Raw genomic sequence first — 19,084 nt, 5'->3', positions numbered from 1 at the left:
TAACTCATGCTCCCTGTGAGTGTGATCCAAAGGCCGAAACTACACAAACCTAATTTCTCAGTGTCAAAACTATTACTTTATCAAGACAAGAGCAAAATGCAGTGCTGAAAGAAACTGTCTATAATCACAAATATATCTATGATCTTTTCTTCAGCATGTTAAAGTTCACTTATTTCTTAAACTCAAGCGCCCTCGGCAGGCGGGGAGGACTCCTCCCGTCTCCACGGTAACAGCGCCCTCGGCAGGCGGGGAGGACTCCTCCCGTCTCCACGGTAACAGCGCCCTCGGCAGGCGGGGAGGACTCCTCCCGTCTCCACGGTAACAGCGCCCTCGGCAGGCGGGGAGGACTCCTCCCGTCTCCACGGTAACAGCGCCCTCGGCAGGCGGGGAGGACTCCTCCCGTCTCCACGGTAACAGCGCCCTCGGCAGGCGGGGAGGACTCCTCCCGTCTCCACGGTAACAGCGCCCTCGGCAGGCGGGGAGGACTCCTCCCGTCTCCACGGTAACAGCGCCCTCGGCAGGCGGGGAAGTCTTCTCCCGTCTCTGCGGTAACAGCGCCCTCAGCAGGCGGGGACGACTCCTCCCATCTGTGTGGTAACAGCGCCCTCGGCAGGCGGGGAAGTCTTCTCCCGTCTCTGCGGTAACAGCGCCCTCGGCAGGCGGGGAGGAGCAAAAAGCCTCCCGTCCCTGCGGTAACAGCGCCCCCCACAGGTGAAAGACGGCGTTTCCATCCCTTTCCGCCGGAGCCAGAAACGTCTCCGGGTCATTGCTCGAATTGTTGGAGCCGAGAAGCTGAAATGTCCACGGATTCGGCGAAGAAAAGGAAAACCAAAGTGATTCGGAGTGATGGCGGGGCGGTGGAGAAGGAGCCCAGAAAGACTCGGGGTGATGGCGACCAGGTGGGTAGCTGGATCCGGCGAGGGTCGTGGACAATATGAATGGAGGTGTGGGTGGCAGCGAGGCCTGGGCCGGGCTCAGTGTCTCCTGTTAAACACATTGAGCTACATTTCACCAAACAGACCACAAGAACCTGTAGCAACAGCAGAAGGCCGTCAGTGCCCAAAGAACTCCGACGTAGGTATCATGTGCTAAAGTCTAATAGGATTTGAGGATGTTAAAGAGAGCAAATATTTAAATTTATTGGTGTTATGGGCTGGAAATTGCTGTTGATGTGTCTGGGTTACTTAAAGTGCGAATCTCAGCATCAGTTCCCCTTTAAAAGATGAAGCTAACGTGGATAAATCCCCACCCCTAGTGTTTCATTTTTAATTTAAAAAAATATAACTTCCGTCTGCAAAGTGCTGGTGACATCAGATGAACTGGCTTAAAGCTGGATCAACAGGAGCATGAAGCACCCAGAGTTGATCAGGATTGAGAAATTACCCAAAAAATCCTCCTGACAGTAGTTCAGACCCTTCACACTTAGTAGTTCCTGTAAGCTAGTGTCAATATACCAATTAAATTACTTCCATGTTCATCTGCGCCAGTTATCAGTCACTATTAATAGCTTTTTTTATATGTATGAAATATTGAAACAAGTGTTTATTTTAGGAGAGTAAATCTTACAGTGAAGAAGTGGAAGTGGACACTCGAGACCCTGCTAAAGACTATGATCTGTACAAGAAAACGTGTGAGGATCTTCAAAGACTGATGGCTGAGATTCATGAACTGAAGAGTAAAGGAGGAAAAGATGCTGTAAGCAGAACTACATTTATATAAGGTTGAGTTTTTAAAAAATCACAAGGAATTTGAAGATCTGTGGAGATGTATGCCTACTGTCTGTAGCTGTACAGCCCTGGACCCTTGACTAGTGTAGTGTGTTTGAGTCCCAGTGTCAGTTGCACCAAGGGAAAATAAAATTGTCCATGCAGTTCTCTTCCAGAACCCTCAAGCACACTTTTCAACCAAGGAGTGGCATTGGTGCCTGCTTCCCCAAGTGAAAAGCTAGGGCAATGAAATTATGTTTTTTAAAACAGTAACACAGTACCATGTTAGATAGAAATGGATTCCTGCATGGGATGTTCTGAAAGGATATAAAGGAGGGGGAAGCCTCCGAAAGCTTGTGAATTTAAAATAAAATTGCTGGACTATAACTTGGTGTTGTAAAATTGTTTACGATATAAAGGATGAGAGAGGAGGAGGAGCATTATATGCTCAAGAGAATTTAGCAATTAAGGAAGGTGAATTAATATTCCAGAGGAAGATATAAATTGAAATAATCTGGTTTGAGTTGACTGGCAAAGGACAGAATTAACAATAATGGTGTGCCACAGACCCCTAAGCAAGATAAGGATGATGACAACATGTAGAATAAGATAAAAGGGTATGTAAAGACAATCTAATAAGGACAACTTTAATCAACCCAGTATACGCTTGGAATTTCTTAATGAAAGTGAGAATCAGAATGAGTAAATGTGGTAAAAGATTGATTTTTGGTCCAATATGTCAGACACTACTCAGGTAACTCTCATGCAGACCTGGATATAGAAATAGTAGAAGCTCTAGAATGTAGTTACCGCATTATCAAATTTAAAATTATCTTACAGTCAGCAATAATAAAGACCAGGACAAAGCATAAATATGAAATTAAAAAGGCAAACTTCAGAGAAGTTAGGGATGAGTTAAAAGAAACTAACTAGGAATTATTGTTGAAAAAATATCGATTTTAAGGACAAATGGAACACTTCTAAAACTGTAATGCTAAGTATGCAAGCTGAATGTGTGTGTATACAAAATGTATGTGTGTAATATTCAATTTTATATATAAAATATATATCTCGAAGAAAAGTAAGTAAAGTTAAACAAGCAATTTTCCAAATGTATGAATAACTCAAGTAAACAGTAAAAAAAAAGATACAAAATCTACAGAGAAAAAGGAGCAGAGATCTCTGGAAAGAGTATAGGCATTTTCTAAAACAGGCTAAAGGGATGTTGGAGATGCAAAGAGGCCCCAAGCACAATACTAAGAAGTTCTTTAAGTTACATAATAGTAAAATAGTATTTAGAGATGAAGTTAGAACTCGGAAAGATAAAATTTCAGTGAAATTAAAGAAAAGAAAGTTGAAATAGTAAATTGAGTATTTCCGAGAAATTTTCATCAGATAGAAAAAGCAAACTTGGATTTACAAAGCATCTTGAATGTCCCAAAGTGCTTTACAATTAATGAATTACTTTAAACATGGAATCATTGTTGTCATATCGGAAAATGCATAAAGGACCCCCACACTGTAAATGAATAATCAGATAACCTGTTTACCATGGTGCTGGTTGAGGGAGAAAGGCTAACCAGGGCAGGGAGAACTCTGCTCTTCTTCAAATAGTGCCATGATATCTTTCATATCCACCTAAACAGGTTGGCAGGACTTTGGTTTAATGTCCCATCCAAAAGGTGACACCTCCGACAATGCAGTACTTCCTTAATACTGCAGTGCATGTGCTCACCTAAATTACTGGAGGCGGACGCAAACCAAGCCAACTCGGTGCTCAGTGCAGACTCGCAGCACGATCCCTGCAAAATGTTCGTCGGGGGACTGAGCTGGCAGAGCACCCGAGAAGGTCTTAAGGAATATTTCTGTTAATCAGTCAGTGGTGGGGCTTGAATCCATGACCTGTAACTCAGGTGAAAGTGCTACATGCTGATCCAAGCTGACACTTAGATTAATACTCATTTGCTGTCCAGTTTCTATAGTGCAACCAATATTGTAAAAGACTCTGAAGCTGACATTGCACAGGTATTTGATAAGTTAGAGAGATATGAGTCGAACAAGATAATGTATAACCTTGGGGTGTACTGAAGGAGGCCAGGGAGAAAATTTGTGAGTCATTGGCAACCATCACAGAGAAATTACTGGGCAAATACAATACCTATGTTTAAAAAGGGTGACAAAGCTGATTCAGGGAACTAAAGGTCTTTATTCTAATATCAGTAAAAGGTAAAATAATGGAACTCTATTAAAATTGGCAGCAGCCACCTTTGCACTGTTGAGAAGTCAATCAATGGAGGGCCTATACATATGACTGTCTACATTACGGTTAACCTTCATCAACTTAATTCAATGTGGCTAGCTGTCCTAAATATATCGTACATCCATGTCTGGTTGCCCAGAACACAGCCCCTTAATTATTTTCATGGGATCTTCAACAGGGTGACTTAATGTGAATTCATCTTGGTGATAGAAATTATTTTAGACTACTAACATGGTATTGGGTGTTAAAACTAGACTAGCTGTAAAGCTATGAGCAACAACGAGGAAGACAAGAAAGTAAGAGGATTAGGTATGCAACACCAAAGACTTTTTCTAAGACCCTGCTGAGAAAAGTTGTAAGAAGAAATGTGTATGGAGTGTGAGTTTGATTATAGTACTGTATAGTAGTTTGCTTCTGTGTACTGTTTTATCTGTAAATAAATCTGAACAATGATTTAGCAGGATATGGTTTTCTACTGTCTGGAGTGATAGAAAAATGTGGCGAACATCTTAGGTATTCTCTAGTGGCTAATTGTTACCTGTGGGACACACTAACCCAAAGACAGCAGAAAGTAAAGATACAGGTTTTGGTTGATGAGAGGGAGGAATGTTGGCCAGGACACTAGGAGAACACCCTACTCTTCAAATAGTGCCATGGGTTCTTTAATCTGAACCACTGATGTGGGAAAACTAGGCCTTGGTTTAACATCTTATCCAAAGAATGGCACCTCAAACAATGCAGAACACCCTAATACTACCCTGAAGTTCGGCCTTGATTTATGTGCTCAAGCCCAAGAGTGGGGTTTGAACCTACAACCTTTTGACTTGGATGCAAGAGTGCTGCCAACTGTGCCAAGCTCAGTCTTTCAGGGACTGTTTGCAGAGGATGTAAATAAAAATTAATCAAAAATAATTTAAAATCAATAGCAGGAAAAATCCTCAAATTGTGGAATAATATGCTGGGCGGGTTAGTAGGGACAAAAACATTGGGGTGGTTCACAATGTAATTGGATGCCACAATAGGAGAGTTAATGTACAAGAGGGATGAGCTTTAGTGGGCCAAGTGGCCTTTCTTATTCCTTGACTTTGCTTATGTTCTTATGAGTTGCATTTTTTGGAGTTTATTGCCATCTGTTCATGATGCTTTGTAATCTATTCACATGGATAACGAATGTTACATCTCATGGGGAAATTAAAATTGAAATCAAGTGAATTGGCCTTGCCACTGTGTACTTAATTTGTAATAATGCCAGCAGAAGGCTCTCAGACCTGGCAAACAAAAAGCTAACGATTTTTCTCAGCAGCTAATTGAAAGCCTCCACTTGAAACCTGTCTCTGATATGAATAGCAGATTAAACTAAGGAGAGAGTATGTATCCTAGCCAATATTTATCCCTCACTAAAACAGGTTATCTGATCATTATCACATTGCTGTTTGTGGGACCTTGCTGTGCGTAAATTGGCTGCCGTGTTTCCTACATTACAACAGAGACTACAAAAGTACTTTATTGGTTGTAAAGCAATTTGGGACATCCTGAGGTTGTGAAAGGGGCTATATAAATGCAAGTCTTTCTTCGTTCCGAACTCCATACTGAGGATTGTTATGTATTCAGTATAGATCATCGTGTCTCGAATTTATGTGCAACGTTTGTATAAATAGGTAATGGTCTCCCTGCGCAATGGAAAAGTTGATGTACAGATATTGTTTTACAAAGGCCTGTTCAGCCATATCAGTGCTTTCCTCTTCAAAAATATATTATGTAAAATAAAGTGTAATGACTTGGTCTGTGTAAAGCAGGAGAAGCATGAGTATAACTTCTCCCCATTCCATGTGCTAAGTACATGTTTTACAACACATCATTATCACATTTAATTGTGTTTGGTTTGTTTGTACAGCTTCTAATTCTTTTTTCCCTTACAGTCAGCAGAGATTGATGAACGGCGAATCCAAAGCTGTATTCACTTCATGACTCTAAAGAAATTAAACCGTTTGGCTCATATCAGGTTAAAAAAGGGTCGGGATCAAACCCACGAGGTAAGTACCACACGCATCAAAAGTTGGGGTGGTGGGAGGGGGTTGGGATCCATTTTCGCTTTTGGAGATTACCAAATTAAGGCTGGCTTGCAGACAAAAAAAAAATTAACTCTCTTTCTTCCCTCCCCTCTCCATTGCCACCACCGCCAACTCCAAAAGAAATAATATTAAAATGGGATCCATCTCTTTGATATTCTCAATCAGATTTTCTTTATCCTTCATTCATTTATTTAAATTTACTCAGTTGATTAACCTGGGAGATTTTGCTCAATTCTTTGTGGGGTAGAGTGCAATTGTACAGAAACAATGATTCCCCCCCCCACCCCCCCCCCCAGTAATAATTAGTTCAAACTGGAATGTTAATTCAATAGATTTGCCTTTAACAGATCAAAGTAGTTACCAATATTGTTACTGAACTACAGTCTACTCTTATTGGTCTGTTTCTGTCTGGCATGAATTAGTTCTGATATGCCAATCTAACTTTGCATATTGTTAATTGAGAATTGTTTTTCAGTTTTTTTGAAGTAGTAGTGTAAAGAAATTGATTTTAATTGTATACTTTGGATACAAGAGACTCCAGCTGTTGTTTTTCAGGCCAAACAGAAGGTGGATGCTCTTCACCTTCAACTTCAGAATCTTCTATATGAGGTGATGCATCTTCAAAAGGAAATCACAAAGTGCTTAGAGTTCAAGTAAGTTTCCCTTTTTAAAAGGAGAGGTTTGCTAACAAAGTTTGTTATTCTTACCTTTGTTCTTTTTACAGCTACATGAAATGAATGATATGTTTTAGTGATGCTTGTCAAATCTAGGCGACACATTTAAAAGAGAAGGTAAGTAAGTACAATTAGACAGAAAGCTACAACAGTCACTAGACTTAGTGATTTGACAACAATCCTCTTCAATGTTGTGGTAATCCACTTCTTATTTCATACTGTTCATCATCTTGAATTTGTCCACCAGTACTTCACCCTAGCACAGTGTAGTCTAAAATGTTCCTTAAGTTTGGACGGACAGAATGTACATTTGTACTACTTGGCATTGTACATTAGCAGTCATGGAACGTAAGGTGACAACTTACTAAGGTTCAACACCTCTGTGCATCGTGCTGCAACTGGAGTTAAATCTTATAATGTACATTTGCATTTTTAGTTTAATATTGCCACAGTGGAGACTTCCCAGTTAGTTATCGAAGATAGAATCATAAAAGTTTACAACATGGAAACAGGCCCTTCGGCCCAACATGTCCATGTCGCCCAGTTTATACCACTAAGCTAGTCCCAATTGCCTATAGAATCATAGAAGTTTTCATAGAAGAATCATAGTTGCTGGAGTGTGTGAAGATTTATTGGTCAAGACAAAATCTTTCTTGCCAAAATTTACTGTGGAGTCAGCACTAATTGCCATAATTTCTTTCAAGTGATTCGTGAGGTCTGATTTGTTACCCACTAATTATCTAAAGACCATGCAAAATCAAGGATGGTTAAAGTTAAGAGAACAAAATTTACATTTGTTTTAGCAGATACACAAAAATGGTATACTGTTCCCCGATGGCTCAGAGTAGTTTAGCGTGTCGCTCAGGAAGGTCCCTGGCTTGAACTTTGACCTTAACTTGCACTCAGCACTAGTGGCACCCATATAATACAGGTATCGCATATTGCTAGGGGCTAAAGAAAAGGCAGAAGTTGATTTAAAGGGCCTAGCAGGTACTTCAGAAGGAGTTACAGAAAGCTTATTTCACTGCCTATTTGGATCACTTTTTTGTCCTCTGCTGACAATACCTTTACCATTTCCCTTTGTGCCTTCTTCTGTGGAGCTCCCATTTTGCGTTACTTACCCCATTCTAAAACGGACACAATGAGTTTCCCACTGGCAACACCCCTGTATCTTTGTTATTTTGGGAAAAGAAGCAGAGGAGTAACAGTGGATGGTCAGACAGGTCAGGAGGTACATGGCATCAATCCACCAGTACCCTTACTCGCTTATGTACAGAACAGGGCACTCCTACCTCCACTTGACCCTGAACAATGCTTGCGCACACTGCTATTCAAAGGAAGCCATTAGTGAGTTATAACACATGCTTTATCCTGACCTGCAGCCCACCTCCAGAACTAGCATCGCACTGCCCTGAACTTTTATGCAGCTGGGTCATTCCAGGCAGCCACTTAGGACATCAGTAACATTAGCCAGTCAGCTGTGCACAGATGCATTAAGCAAGTTGCAGATGCATTGTTTGCTAGAGCAAGTCAGTCATCCACTCCCCCATGGACAACACTGACAGGACACTGCAATTTTAGAGTCACAGAATTTGCCAGGGTCCAAGGAGTCATAGATTGCACCCACGTGACCATATGTGCTCCCTTAATCAATGCCATCACATATATCAACAGGAAAGAATTCCACTCTCTCAATGTCCAACTCATTTGCAACCAGCAACACGTAGCATGCTTTCCCAGGAGTTGCCACACTGCCTTCATTTTAACATCGGAAACACTCGCTCAAAAAAGCATGTCGATAAGTTTATTTTTATTCATTCTCCGGTGTCGCTGGCAAGGCCAGAATTTATTGCCCATCCCTAGTTGCCCGTGAGAAGGTGGTGGTGAGACGTTGTCTTGAACCGTTGTAGTCCATGTGGTGAAGGTGCTCCCGCAATGCTGTTAGGTAGGGAGTGCCAAGATTTTGACCCAGCGACAATGAAGGAACAGTGATACATGTCCAAGTCAGGATGGTGTGTGACTTGGAGGTGATGGTGTTCCCTTCCACCTGCTACCCTTGTCTTAGGTGGTGATGGTCGCAGATTTGGGAGGTGCTGCCAAAGAAGCCTTGGCGATTTGCTGCAGTGCATCCTGTCGATAGTACACACTGCAGTCACGGTATGCCAATGTTGGAGGGAATGGATATATAGTAATCCAAAGGTGTAGATGAGCTGCACGAGCCACTGCACCTCCACCCTTATATTTCATGTCAGATGGGCCCCTCAACTGAAATACTGGACTGAATTCGGCTCTCCATATGTTTGAATTCACTCCAACTCTGCTTAACTTCAGTAAAAATGCAGATCTGCAAATCTACCATCTTGATATAATGTCTCATGGATGTTTCTAATTTCTCCTCTTTGTTGTCATTTAGATCTAAACATGAAGAGATTGATTTGGTGAATGTGGATGAGTTCTATAAAGAGGCCCCATTGGATATTAGTAAGCCTACTTTCACCTTGAATGATCCTCATCAGCAGACTCTGTCCCGTTTGGATTGGGAACTTGAACAACGTAAAAGGTAGGGAGCAGTTATGTAGTAATGTTTTCTGTCTCAGTGCACTAAAAACTTTCACATACATAATTGAGTTTGAAACTCATTTTTATTCGTAGGTTGGCAGAAAAATATAAAGAATCACTAGCAAACAAAGAGAAAATTATGAAAGACATTGAAATCAAAAAGGAATATTTAAGCAGCCTTCAGCCAAGACTTAACAATATTATGCAGGTATGTAGAAAAATGCAGTTCAGTTTTATAAGAAAATTTTATTTTGACTGTACAGTAATGGTTAAAAAGCACATTTTTTTGTATCATGATACAGATGTGATCCACTCCAGGGTGTGTACCACCTTTACCCCTACTGAGACAAACTGCTGCATGCAGTTTATTTATACCTGTTTAAACTAATAATAATGGGAAAAGATTGCTTATTGCAAAGCATGGCATCTGCAGTGTTATTGATATGATCATTGCAAGCACCATCCAGTCTGAAAATCAAATACCCGAATGGTATCTTGTAAGTTTATGATTTTTGAGAGGGAATTTTTGTGCTTATTGAAGTTAAGGGTGATGGGTAGAGAATAGATCATTTCTACTTTTGTCACCCAGTGTCTTCATCGAACAGTCCCAGATCAGATGCAACATGGGCATATGCGTCTCTATTCCCAACAATGTACCTTAACCACAACCGTGCCTGTGTGAACTTTTCCACCTCCCACGCCAGCCTTCCTAATTTGAGTGAGATTGCATATCACATGTATAATTCTGGGCAGTTTTGTGCTATGGACATGTGCCCTCTAAGACCTGGGGTGAGACTATGTAAAGTTATTTCACATATAGCCTTTACACCTACCAAAGGAGACTTCCATCCCATCAGTCTAGACTGGATTCAAGTTAGACTCCCAGACAGACAGGACAGTGTGCTGTGTCAACCAGTCCCTCTGAAATATCAGCACAAGATTTAATTATATCACAGATTCACAGACTCTCGACAGAAGGAATGGTAAATCCAGTGTTGGTAACTGGGGTCATCTACTTAAAGGATCCTTGTCAAACTGAAATATGTTTACCAAAAACTTTCAGTTACTTATTCAGAATAAAGTCGACCAAATTTCTTATTTGGCACTAACAAAAATCTGCCCAGATAATTGTATCCCTCTGTCTCTGTCTCTGTCTCTGTCTCTTCTCTCACTCTCTCCTACCCATCATCCAAGAGAAAAAAACTACTTTTCCTCTCTCTTTCCTCTCCACCACCCATTAGTGTTCCATCTTGTGTCCTGGCCGAAGCTAACTAAACTCTCCATTGAATGAAGCAAGCTTTAGGAAATTCTGGTTGAGAATATCTTATAGATTCATGCGCCATTCTCTTGTCACTACTTGAATATTAATAGTGTTAGAATATCCAAAAATAAATTGCCATTTCTTTGACCATTTATATTATTTGAATATTAATGCAAGAATATATATTCTTCACCTGTGCTGACAGTTGCATTGAACACATGTATACTATCATACATCCAACCTTCCAGCAGAGGGCTGTCGTCCATTTTATTCATTCACATAATGTAGCAACTATTCCAGTTACTCTCATAGCACATTACACATGTTTTTTATGTAGTATTCGAATTTTGTTCTCCAATTATCTCTTCCTCTCCTGAAGGTAGTAACCCATGCAGAGGTATAGTTCTGCTGAGGTGTGCAGCCCTCTAGTACCTCATTCAAGTGACCACTGCTCATGTGTAAGTCTAGACAGTGAATATCAGCAGGCTATTTTAAGAATCGCTAGCTAACCAAGAGAAAATAAAAATCAGAAGGGAATATTTGAGCAGCCTTCACCCAAGGCTCAACAACATCATGCAGGCATGCGATTTAAAAAAAAGTGCTGTCCAATTTTATAGGAATATAGAACTACATAGAATCTACAGCACAGAAACGGGCCATATGGTCTATGCTGGTGTTTATACTCCACATAAGCCTCCTCCCACTTTAAATACCTTTTCCCACTCTGCCCCCCCCCCCATCCCACTATTCCCTTCTCCCTCATGTATGCATATAGAATTAAGTAGAATTTACAGTATTGTTTTTTTCAAGTGGGGGCTTCGGATCCTCTCTGGTGTCAGCAGATTTTTCTTTTCCTCCTTCTGGGTCTGGTCATTGAGGCTAACTCTAGTACTACAACAGAAATTGGCACAGATCATAGAATCATAGAATGATACAGTACAGAAGGAAGCCATTCGGCCCATCGTGCTGGTGGATCACAAAAGGGCCCATCCTGTTCTGTGTGGCTTCGTACATTACTATGCAGTGCATTTACACCATTGAGTCATTGGGAGTGTGCATAATTAGCATATATGTTTTCTTTCTTCAGAGTGAGTTTAAATCAAGGTCAGTTTTAAATGGTGGTGTGACTAATGCTATGAATAAACAATGTGCGGTTTGGTTTTATCCTGTAGAGCTCTTGAAATTTAAAAGTCCACTGACTGTGTTTATTTTACTGCTTTGTTAGGCATCTTTACCAGTCCAGGAGTATCTTTCTATGCCCTTTGACCAAGCTCATAAACAGTATGAAATTGCTAGACACCTGCCTCCTCCATTGTATGTGCTGTACGTGCAGGCAAATGCTTATGGGCAAGCTTGTGGTAAGTAAAATGTATAACGATTGAGTGCATTGCCATGCATAAAGTTCACATTAGCGATGCATTTGTTTTTGTTTCTATAATCTGCTAAAATTATTGCATACAAAATTTATTCAAATTTGTGAGGTGACAATTCTAAACTTTCCTTTCTGGTCTTAATGCAACTATTGCATTAGCAAATGTATTTTAAAAAATTTCTTTGATTTTTGAAACTGTTACAGTATTATTCTTCAGTGCTTCTTCATACATATTTTTTACTATTGTTGATATTTTCTATCCTTTCATTTCTGTGCAGCACTTCTGTTGCCAAATTTTTAAAAATTGTTTCAAATAAGAAATCATTTGGAAAATGTGGCATACTTTTTGTGGCTTCCTACCTCATCTCTTGTATATTTTAATAGTGTTTATACTGTGGGTGGCATTTTTGAAGCAGAAAGGGGATACGCATTCCAACTACTGTAATAGCTTTGATCGTTTTACTGTTGGTTTCCTAATCTGCCAATTAACAAGTAGATACTTCTGTTTAGTTTTTAATGCAGCATATGAGATAAATTACTGAATTAATTTCAGCTTTGTTGCTGCTCTGATTTCTTTTACTGACGCCATGTCTCTCTTTCGCAACCCTTTTTTTTGTAACCCTCTTCTGGCTGTGGTGGTGGATGCCCCATTAGCCCAGATGAACAAGGCCTCCCAGCCCTATGGGCGGGGTGAGTATTGGGATTTGAATATTTATTGGAATTTTTTGCATTTAAAACTGTGCTACTTATATTATAACTCCTAACAGACAGTATCACCCAATAAACAGTGATAGTTTAAATCCAGATTAAGATTTTTGAGCAAACAAATTACAGATGAGAACGTGGCATTTGTGGCCGATTCTTACTAAAGGTGTAATAAAAGAGATGTTTGCTTTCACATTTTGAAAATATTCTAAAAATGAAGAAAATCTCTTCAGTGAGCTGCCTCAATTACTAGAAAATTTGAATAAGAATGACATGCTTTCATCCTGTGGAATTAATGTATTTGCATTTGACTTCCATTCATTCAAATTACATATACAAAGTTTGTGACTTGTAATATATATTAATTTTTACTACATAAGCTCTACATAAGCCTATCTTAGGAAAATTTTGGCACATTACACTAGAAGAGCATAACTGATGTAGATATCTTTCAGTAGGATAAAAGCAGCAACTGTTCACTTAGACTGTGGTAATTTCTCAGTGTGCACATATAGGCAGTTCTAATATTTGTATTTTAACTGAGACTATCTGCTTGTATTTTAAATTTATTCCTAGTTATCACCAGAGTGAAAATGCTTAAGTACCTCAACCAAGCAGAATTTGACCTGGCTCAATGATTGCATTAACTTTTTCCTTAAATGTACTAATTCTGATTTTCAATCTACAGTTTGTCTGCTAACATCCTAATACATTAATTCTTGTAGTGGTAGAATAAACAACTCGGAAGTAATTTTACTAAGATGTGAATTGGATGTGGTTTTTTTTAACTAAACACAAGTGAGTTTTGTTATGTTAATTTTTCTGGAACAGTTGATACAGATTTCAAGCAAAATCAAAATAAGTTTCAGATGTGTATACAGTCTCAAAATGAAAAAAAAACTCCACAAAATCCTAAAACAATAACTATGCAATTGTCATATTGAAAATATGAGCCAGCTGCCTCATTGCTGAAAATAGAAAATATCAAACCCTTCTATGCATTGTTTGTGTTTTTTTGGCTTGGGGTGCCCAACCAGAGCTTAATACATAGAATTGATGAGCATCGGTGGATTATATTTCTGCCATTTTTGTATTCTGTATGGTTGTTTGATCTATTATGTTCACTACTAGCACAGAAATGAAAGTTAATGTTTTCCTGGGTAATTGTTTTTTTTGTAAATATAGATGTTTGAGATCATTCATTAAGAACCATGCAAAGAATATTTAAAGCACTTTAGATTCACATAGTCAAAGTTGCAAATTTAGTTATGTCCAGTTTTGATTTGGGCAGGCTTTTATTTTATAGCTTCATTTTTGTTTTTGAATGTGGGTGGATGATTACAGACAGCACCGTTTCTGACTTTAGTGCCATTGTAAGTATGCTAAACTCTGATACAAGAAAGAAATGTTGTTTTCTTCCTGATGACTGGATTCCTCATCAGAATTTGGTGGTGCACCTGATAACCTGGCCATTATCGGCAACTCATCATTTGAAAAATGTGTGGGATTGTGTTATAATTTTAATAAAATTGATAAGGGGCACTGAAATATAATTTCATAGATTTGCAATACTACTGCATGGCAAACAAATTTGTGGATTGTATGTATTTCTCTTCCTCCTCACACTGCTCTGCAATGCACTATCCCTGTCAGTTACCCTTTAATACAAATATTGAGCATATAAGCATAGCATGTTCAGAATGTGGGTTTTGAAAAATGTGTCACATCTGTGAAAGTTAGAAGAAAACAAGTACTTTTTGCACAGTGTCTAAAGATTTTCATCTTCACAGTAAAGATTTTAAATTGGGTTACTTCATGATGTCTGAAGTATTTAGCAGATGTTAATGTTTTTTTTCTTTAAATGCGACAGCCTATTCTGATCATTAAATCAGTACATCCCCAAACAACAAGTACACCCTGTTTTTTACACATTTTCTAGCATTTTAAAATGTACTACAACTTAATTATTTTTCTGTGTAATTCCCACACCCTTGATTGTAGTCACAACTAACTGTACGTCTCAATCTAATTGATAAACTTAGCAGAATAGTATACTGGAGTAAGAAGTAATACTGATCACAGTATAACATTTGTGATGAATCATTTCAGTGTTAACCAATTCATATTTTCTTTGTTTTATAAATTCTACTTTCATATAATTCAGGGAGCTAATTACATTTTAAAATCCGTATATTCATTTCTGGTTCTTACACAATTTGGGATTTTCAAAAAATCTGGATGCAATGGATGATTAAAATTTGTGGATATACAGTAATTGACCAGCATTTTCTAAACTGTAAGATGAGCTGGTGCCTCCTTAGTTGCTCTGTACAGATTTTAATTAGCGTGGGGCCTGTTGGAATTGTCTTTCTACTTCAGGTTGCATTCTGTAATGTGAAGGGAGAGATTAAGTTTCCTGCTTATACATTCAGTGAGTTTAATCTGTTTGTATAGGCCCCAAACACTGTTATTCTAGGGAATGGAGCAATAAAGTTGCAGCAAGTCTACAGCACAGGAACAGGCCATTCGGCCCAACTGGTCTACACCGGCGTTTATGCTCCACATGAGCCTCCTCCCTCCCTGCTTCATCTAACCCTATCAGCATGTCCTTGTATTCCTTTCTCCCTCGTGTACTTATCTAGCTTCCCCTTAAATGCTTCTATGCTATTTGCCTCAACTTCTTAAAGCGGTTCAAGAAGGCAGCTCACCACCACCTTCTCAAGGGCAATTAGAGATGTGCAATAAATGCTGGCCTTTCCAGCGACGCCCACATCCCACGAACGAATTTAAAAAAAACTACTCCTTGTGGTAGTGCTTTCCACATTCTTGCCACTCTTTGGGTGAAGAAGTTTCTCCTGAATTCCCTGTTGGATTTATCAGTGACTATCTTATATTTATGGCCCCTAGTTTTGGACTCCCCACAAGTGGAAACATTTTCTCTATGTCTGCCCTATCAAACCCTTTCATTATCTTAAAGACCCCTATCAGGTCCCCCACCCTGTTCAGCCTTTCCCGATAAGTATATCCTCTCAGTTCTGAACTCATCCTTGTGAATCTTTTTTGCACCTTCTCCAATACCTCTATATCCTTTTTATAATATGGAGACCAGAACTGTGCACAGTACTCCACGTGTGGTCCAACCAAGATTCTATACAAGTTTAACATAACTTCTCTGCTTTTCAGTTCTATCCTTTGAGAAATGAACCCCAGTGCTAGGTTTGCCTTTTTTATGGCCTTATTAATCTGTGTCGCTGATTTTTTAGTGATTTGTGTATCTGTATCCTGCTATTGCTTTGCTCCTGTACCCATTTAGACTGTTATTAACCAAGCAATATGTGGCCTCTTTATTCGTCCTACCAAAATGCACCACCTAACACTTATATTGAAATTCATTTGCCAATTACACACCCATTCTGCAAGTTTATTAATGTCTTTTCATTTTGACGCATTCTTCCTTTGTGTTAACTATACGCCCCACAATTTGGTTTTGTCTGCAAATTTTGAAATTGAACATCTGATTTCAGAGTCCAGATCATCATTGTAAATTGTCATTAATGTGTCTGTAGAATACTTTACTTTTTTATATTCCTTGATAATTTAATTTCGTAGCCCCTCTTTGTTTTCTCAATTGTTTTTTTGACTTCTTTCCTAACCTCTCTGTATTCCCTTTTGTCATCCTCTCCTTTTATTGTCTATGTACTTAGATTATGCCTTTTTCTTTAATTTCAATTTTACCATTATCTCTTTATTCATCCACGTTGTTTCATTATTGGCTAGTTTGTTCTTGCTTTTTAGAGGATTATATTTCTGCTGAACTCTATTGTTCACCGTTTTAAATATTTCCCACTGCTGTTCTATCTCTTTGTCAATTTTTTTTTCCAATTTACCTTCCCTAGTTCCATTCTCATCCCCTCAAAATTAGCTTTTATAAGCTGGTGTTTTATCTGAACAAAAATGATCAATTTATACAAGTGTCATCCTATCAAAAGTAGTATGACTTATTTTGTGTTGGTCTTTGTCTGTCTTATGTCTTTCTCATTCATTATTTTAAAAGAATACTTAGAAACACTGATTTTGAGATAGTGCCAACACAACAATTCAGCTGTTACCTGACCTAAGTCTGGCTAAAGCAGTTTATTGCCATATTGTTCCATCAGTGTAGATTTTGAATCTTTTGCCTTGAGTAAAGGTATGCCACAGTATTGCTGTATCACTGTGTAAATAAATGCTAATTGCTGCACTTGCGCTGTTTTCCTGCACTGATTATAAAGTACATTGACAGTTTTAATCAATATCAACGAGAGGTTGAAGAGGTAATAAGCTGGTGTTTTATCTGAACAAAAATGATCAATTTATACAAGTGTCATCCTATCAAAAGTAGTATGACTTATTTATATTTATGATAGCTCTAGGCTACAAGACAGATATTTGTAGAAACACATTTCTGCCATAGATAGAATTGTATGTGGACTGAAAATTACATATCAGCACTTCTTGCAGAAGACAATTGGTGCCGTTTCTTGGTGCTTTACTAGACTTAGATTAAATTTGGATAGAAATCTGACGCAGCAGCTCTTTGTTACATAAAGACCAATCCCTGTAAAATACTGTCAACAAGGAAAACATGAGCCACATTTCTTTCCAACTATCGTGCACAATTGAACTGTAAATGAAAGTGGTCATTACAAGAAAGTGGTAAAACTTGTATAAATATCTTTATTTTAAACATCCCTATCTGTGACTATATAAATCAAATTAATATTTTTTTTTGCCAGATAAGAATCTTACAGTAGCTATTGATGGGGATGTGGAAGAAGCCAAGGCACTTGCAAGGCCACCAGAGGATTCCCAAGGTAATAATCTTATAGAGGGTGGAAATTGGGGCCATGTGGAATTTTACTTTGGTAATTAAAGTAAAAGTTAATTTTAATCAAATGGTTTTTTTTGTGTGTTCATCCTGGCTTTCCCAATGGCTCCGTCTGTTAATTAACCAAGCCATACAGACCAGGAAGGTCCTAGGTACGATTCCCAATCTGATCTTTGTCGGTGGCTGTTGTATTGGCACTACAATTCATCTTAGTGCCCCAGATTAGAGAGGGGAAAATCAGCCAGGGTCCAGCTTATTTCAGTTAATTAGGACTGTGTAAGATTGTCAATTTTCTTTTTCCTTGGTTCTTAGTTTCTTTGCCTTTTTGTGCAGATGATGAAAGTGACTCAGACGCTGAGGAAGAACAGACAACAACTGTAAGTAACTGACATCTTAGCTGAAATTCATCTATTCAGTGGATGTTTGGTGGCATTGGTACATTCCTAAACAAAATCAAAAATTCTGCTTCATTGTCCAGCAATGACTAAACCAGAAAATGCTGGAAATGCAAAGCAAGTTGGTTACCATCTTAGAGAAAAGAGTGGTTATTGTTCCAGCTGGCAACTTTTATTCTTCATTAGGAACTGGAACTTTAAAAGTATAAATGATTACTTTTTTTGTGTGATCAAAATTACCCTGCTTAGTTGCAGTGGATGTCTCCAAATGTGTTTTGCCTCTTCAAAATGTAAACTTGAGATCCTGGCCACATGATTCAGTAAAAGTTTTACTACAGTTCTCAGTGAATATAATCGCTTCAATGCATGGCTTATGAATTCTCGGTGTATATAACATTTTTACCATGCAACGATCATCAATTAATTTCTGTGCGAACTAAGCAAACCCTGTGCTTGTAAACCTAATATATAAAAAGTGGAACAGGGCTGAAGGAGATATTAGCAGGGATGGCTAAAAGCTTGGTCAAAGAGGTGGCTTTTAAGAAGGGCCTTCAGGGTGGAGAGGTTTAGGGAGGGAATTCTAGAGGGTGAGGCCTAAGTGGCTGAAGGCATAGCCTCCATTGGTGAGACGAAGGAAAGAGGCCAGAGTCAGAGGAATGTGGAGGTCGGTGGGGGTTCTAGATAAGGAGGAGTGATGAGACGAAGATGACAATTTTAAATTTGAGTTGTTGGGGGACCAGGAGCCAACATAGGTCAGCAGACCAGGGTGATAGATGAGCGGGACTTGGTAGAGGATAGGATATAGGCAGCAGAGTTTTCGATGAGCTGAAGGTTGCAGAGGCTAAAGGATGGGAGGCCAGCCAGCAAAGCATTGGAATGGTCAAGTCTGAAAGTGACAGAGGCATGGATGAGGGTTTCAGTGGCCGATGGGCTGAGGTAGGGGCGAAGGCAAGCAAAGTTATAGAGGTGGAAGCAGGTGGTTTTTGTGAAGGTGAGAATATACTGTCAGAAGCTCAGCACTGGGTCGAATAACTTTTCTTCGATCTGTAATCAGTCAGTTTCTAGTTGGTTTTTAATCCCTAAATATGCATCTATGCAAGTACATAATATATAAAAGCAAAAGTTTCTGGATCATGGGAGAAAAGATCCAATAAGGAGAATTGGTGCTGAGATAGTTCTATTAAAAACCCAAAATTGTAACAGAAACACAGAT

General features: G+C 39.0%; 1 protein-coding gene across 3 annotated transcripts in view; it reads left to right on the top strand.

Moving 5' to 3' along the window:
- Positions 1 to 734: 734 nt before the first annotated feature.
- Positions 735 to 19,084, top strand: part of thoc5 (THO complex 5) — a 35,347-nt gene continuing 16,997 nt past the window's right edge. For 2 of the 3 annotated variants that reach the window (XR_010967210.1, XM_068005914.1), the window contains exons 1-10: positions 735 to 899; positions 1,552 to 1,695; positions 5,886 to 5,999; positions 6,594 to 6,691; positions 9,126 to 9,272; positions 9,365 to 9,479; positions 11,758 to 11,890; positions 12,559 to 12,594; positions 17,385 to 17,462; positions 17,810 to 17,853. Coding sequence is in view for 2 of the 3 variants with exons in the window: in XM_068005914.1 (XP_067862015.1) it covers positions 798 to 899; positions 1,552 to 1,695; positions 5,886 to 5,999; positions 6,594 to 6,691; positions 9,126 to 9,272; positions 9,365 to 9,479; positions 11,758 to 11,890; positions 12,559 to 12,594; positions 17,385 to 17,462; positions 17,810 to 17,853 (1,011 nt within the window). In the remaining variant the exon portion in view is untranslated. The remainder of the gene's footprint in view (positions 900 to 1,551; positions 1,696 to 5,885; positions 6,000 to 6,593; positions 6,692 to 9,125; positions 9,273 to 9,364; positions 9,480 to 11,757; positions 11,891 to 12,558; positions 12,595 to 17,384; positions 17,463 to 17,809; positions 17,854 to 19,084) is intronic. The other variant, XM_068005916.1, reaches the window with a different exon arrangement.

Source organism: Heptranchias perlo, chromosome 25 (assembly GCF_035084215.1).
Source record: "Heptranchias perlo isolate sHepPer1 chromosome 25, sHepPer1.hap1, whole genome shotgun sequence".
Lineage (NCBI taxonomy): Eukaryota > Metazoa > Chordata > Chondrichthyes > Hexanchiformes > Hexanchidae > Heptranchias > Heptranchias perlo.
The sequence above is the reverse complement of the archived record's forward strand: the minus strand, read 5'-3'. Positions and strand labels throughout refer to the sequence as shown.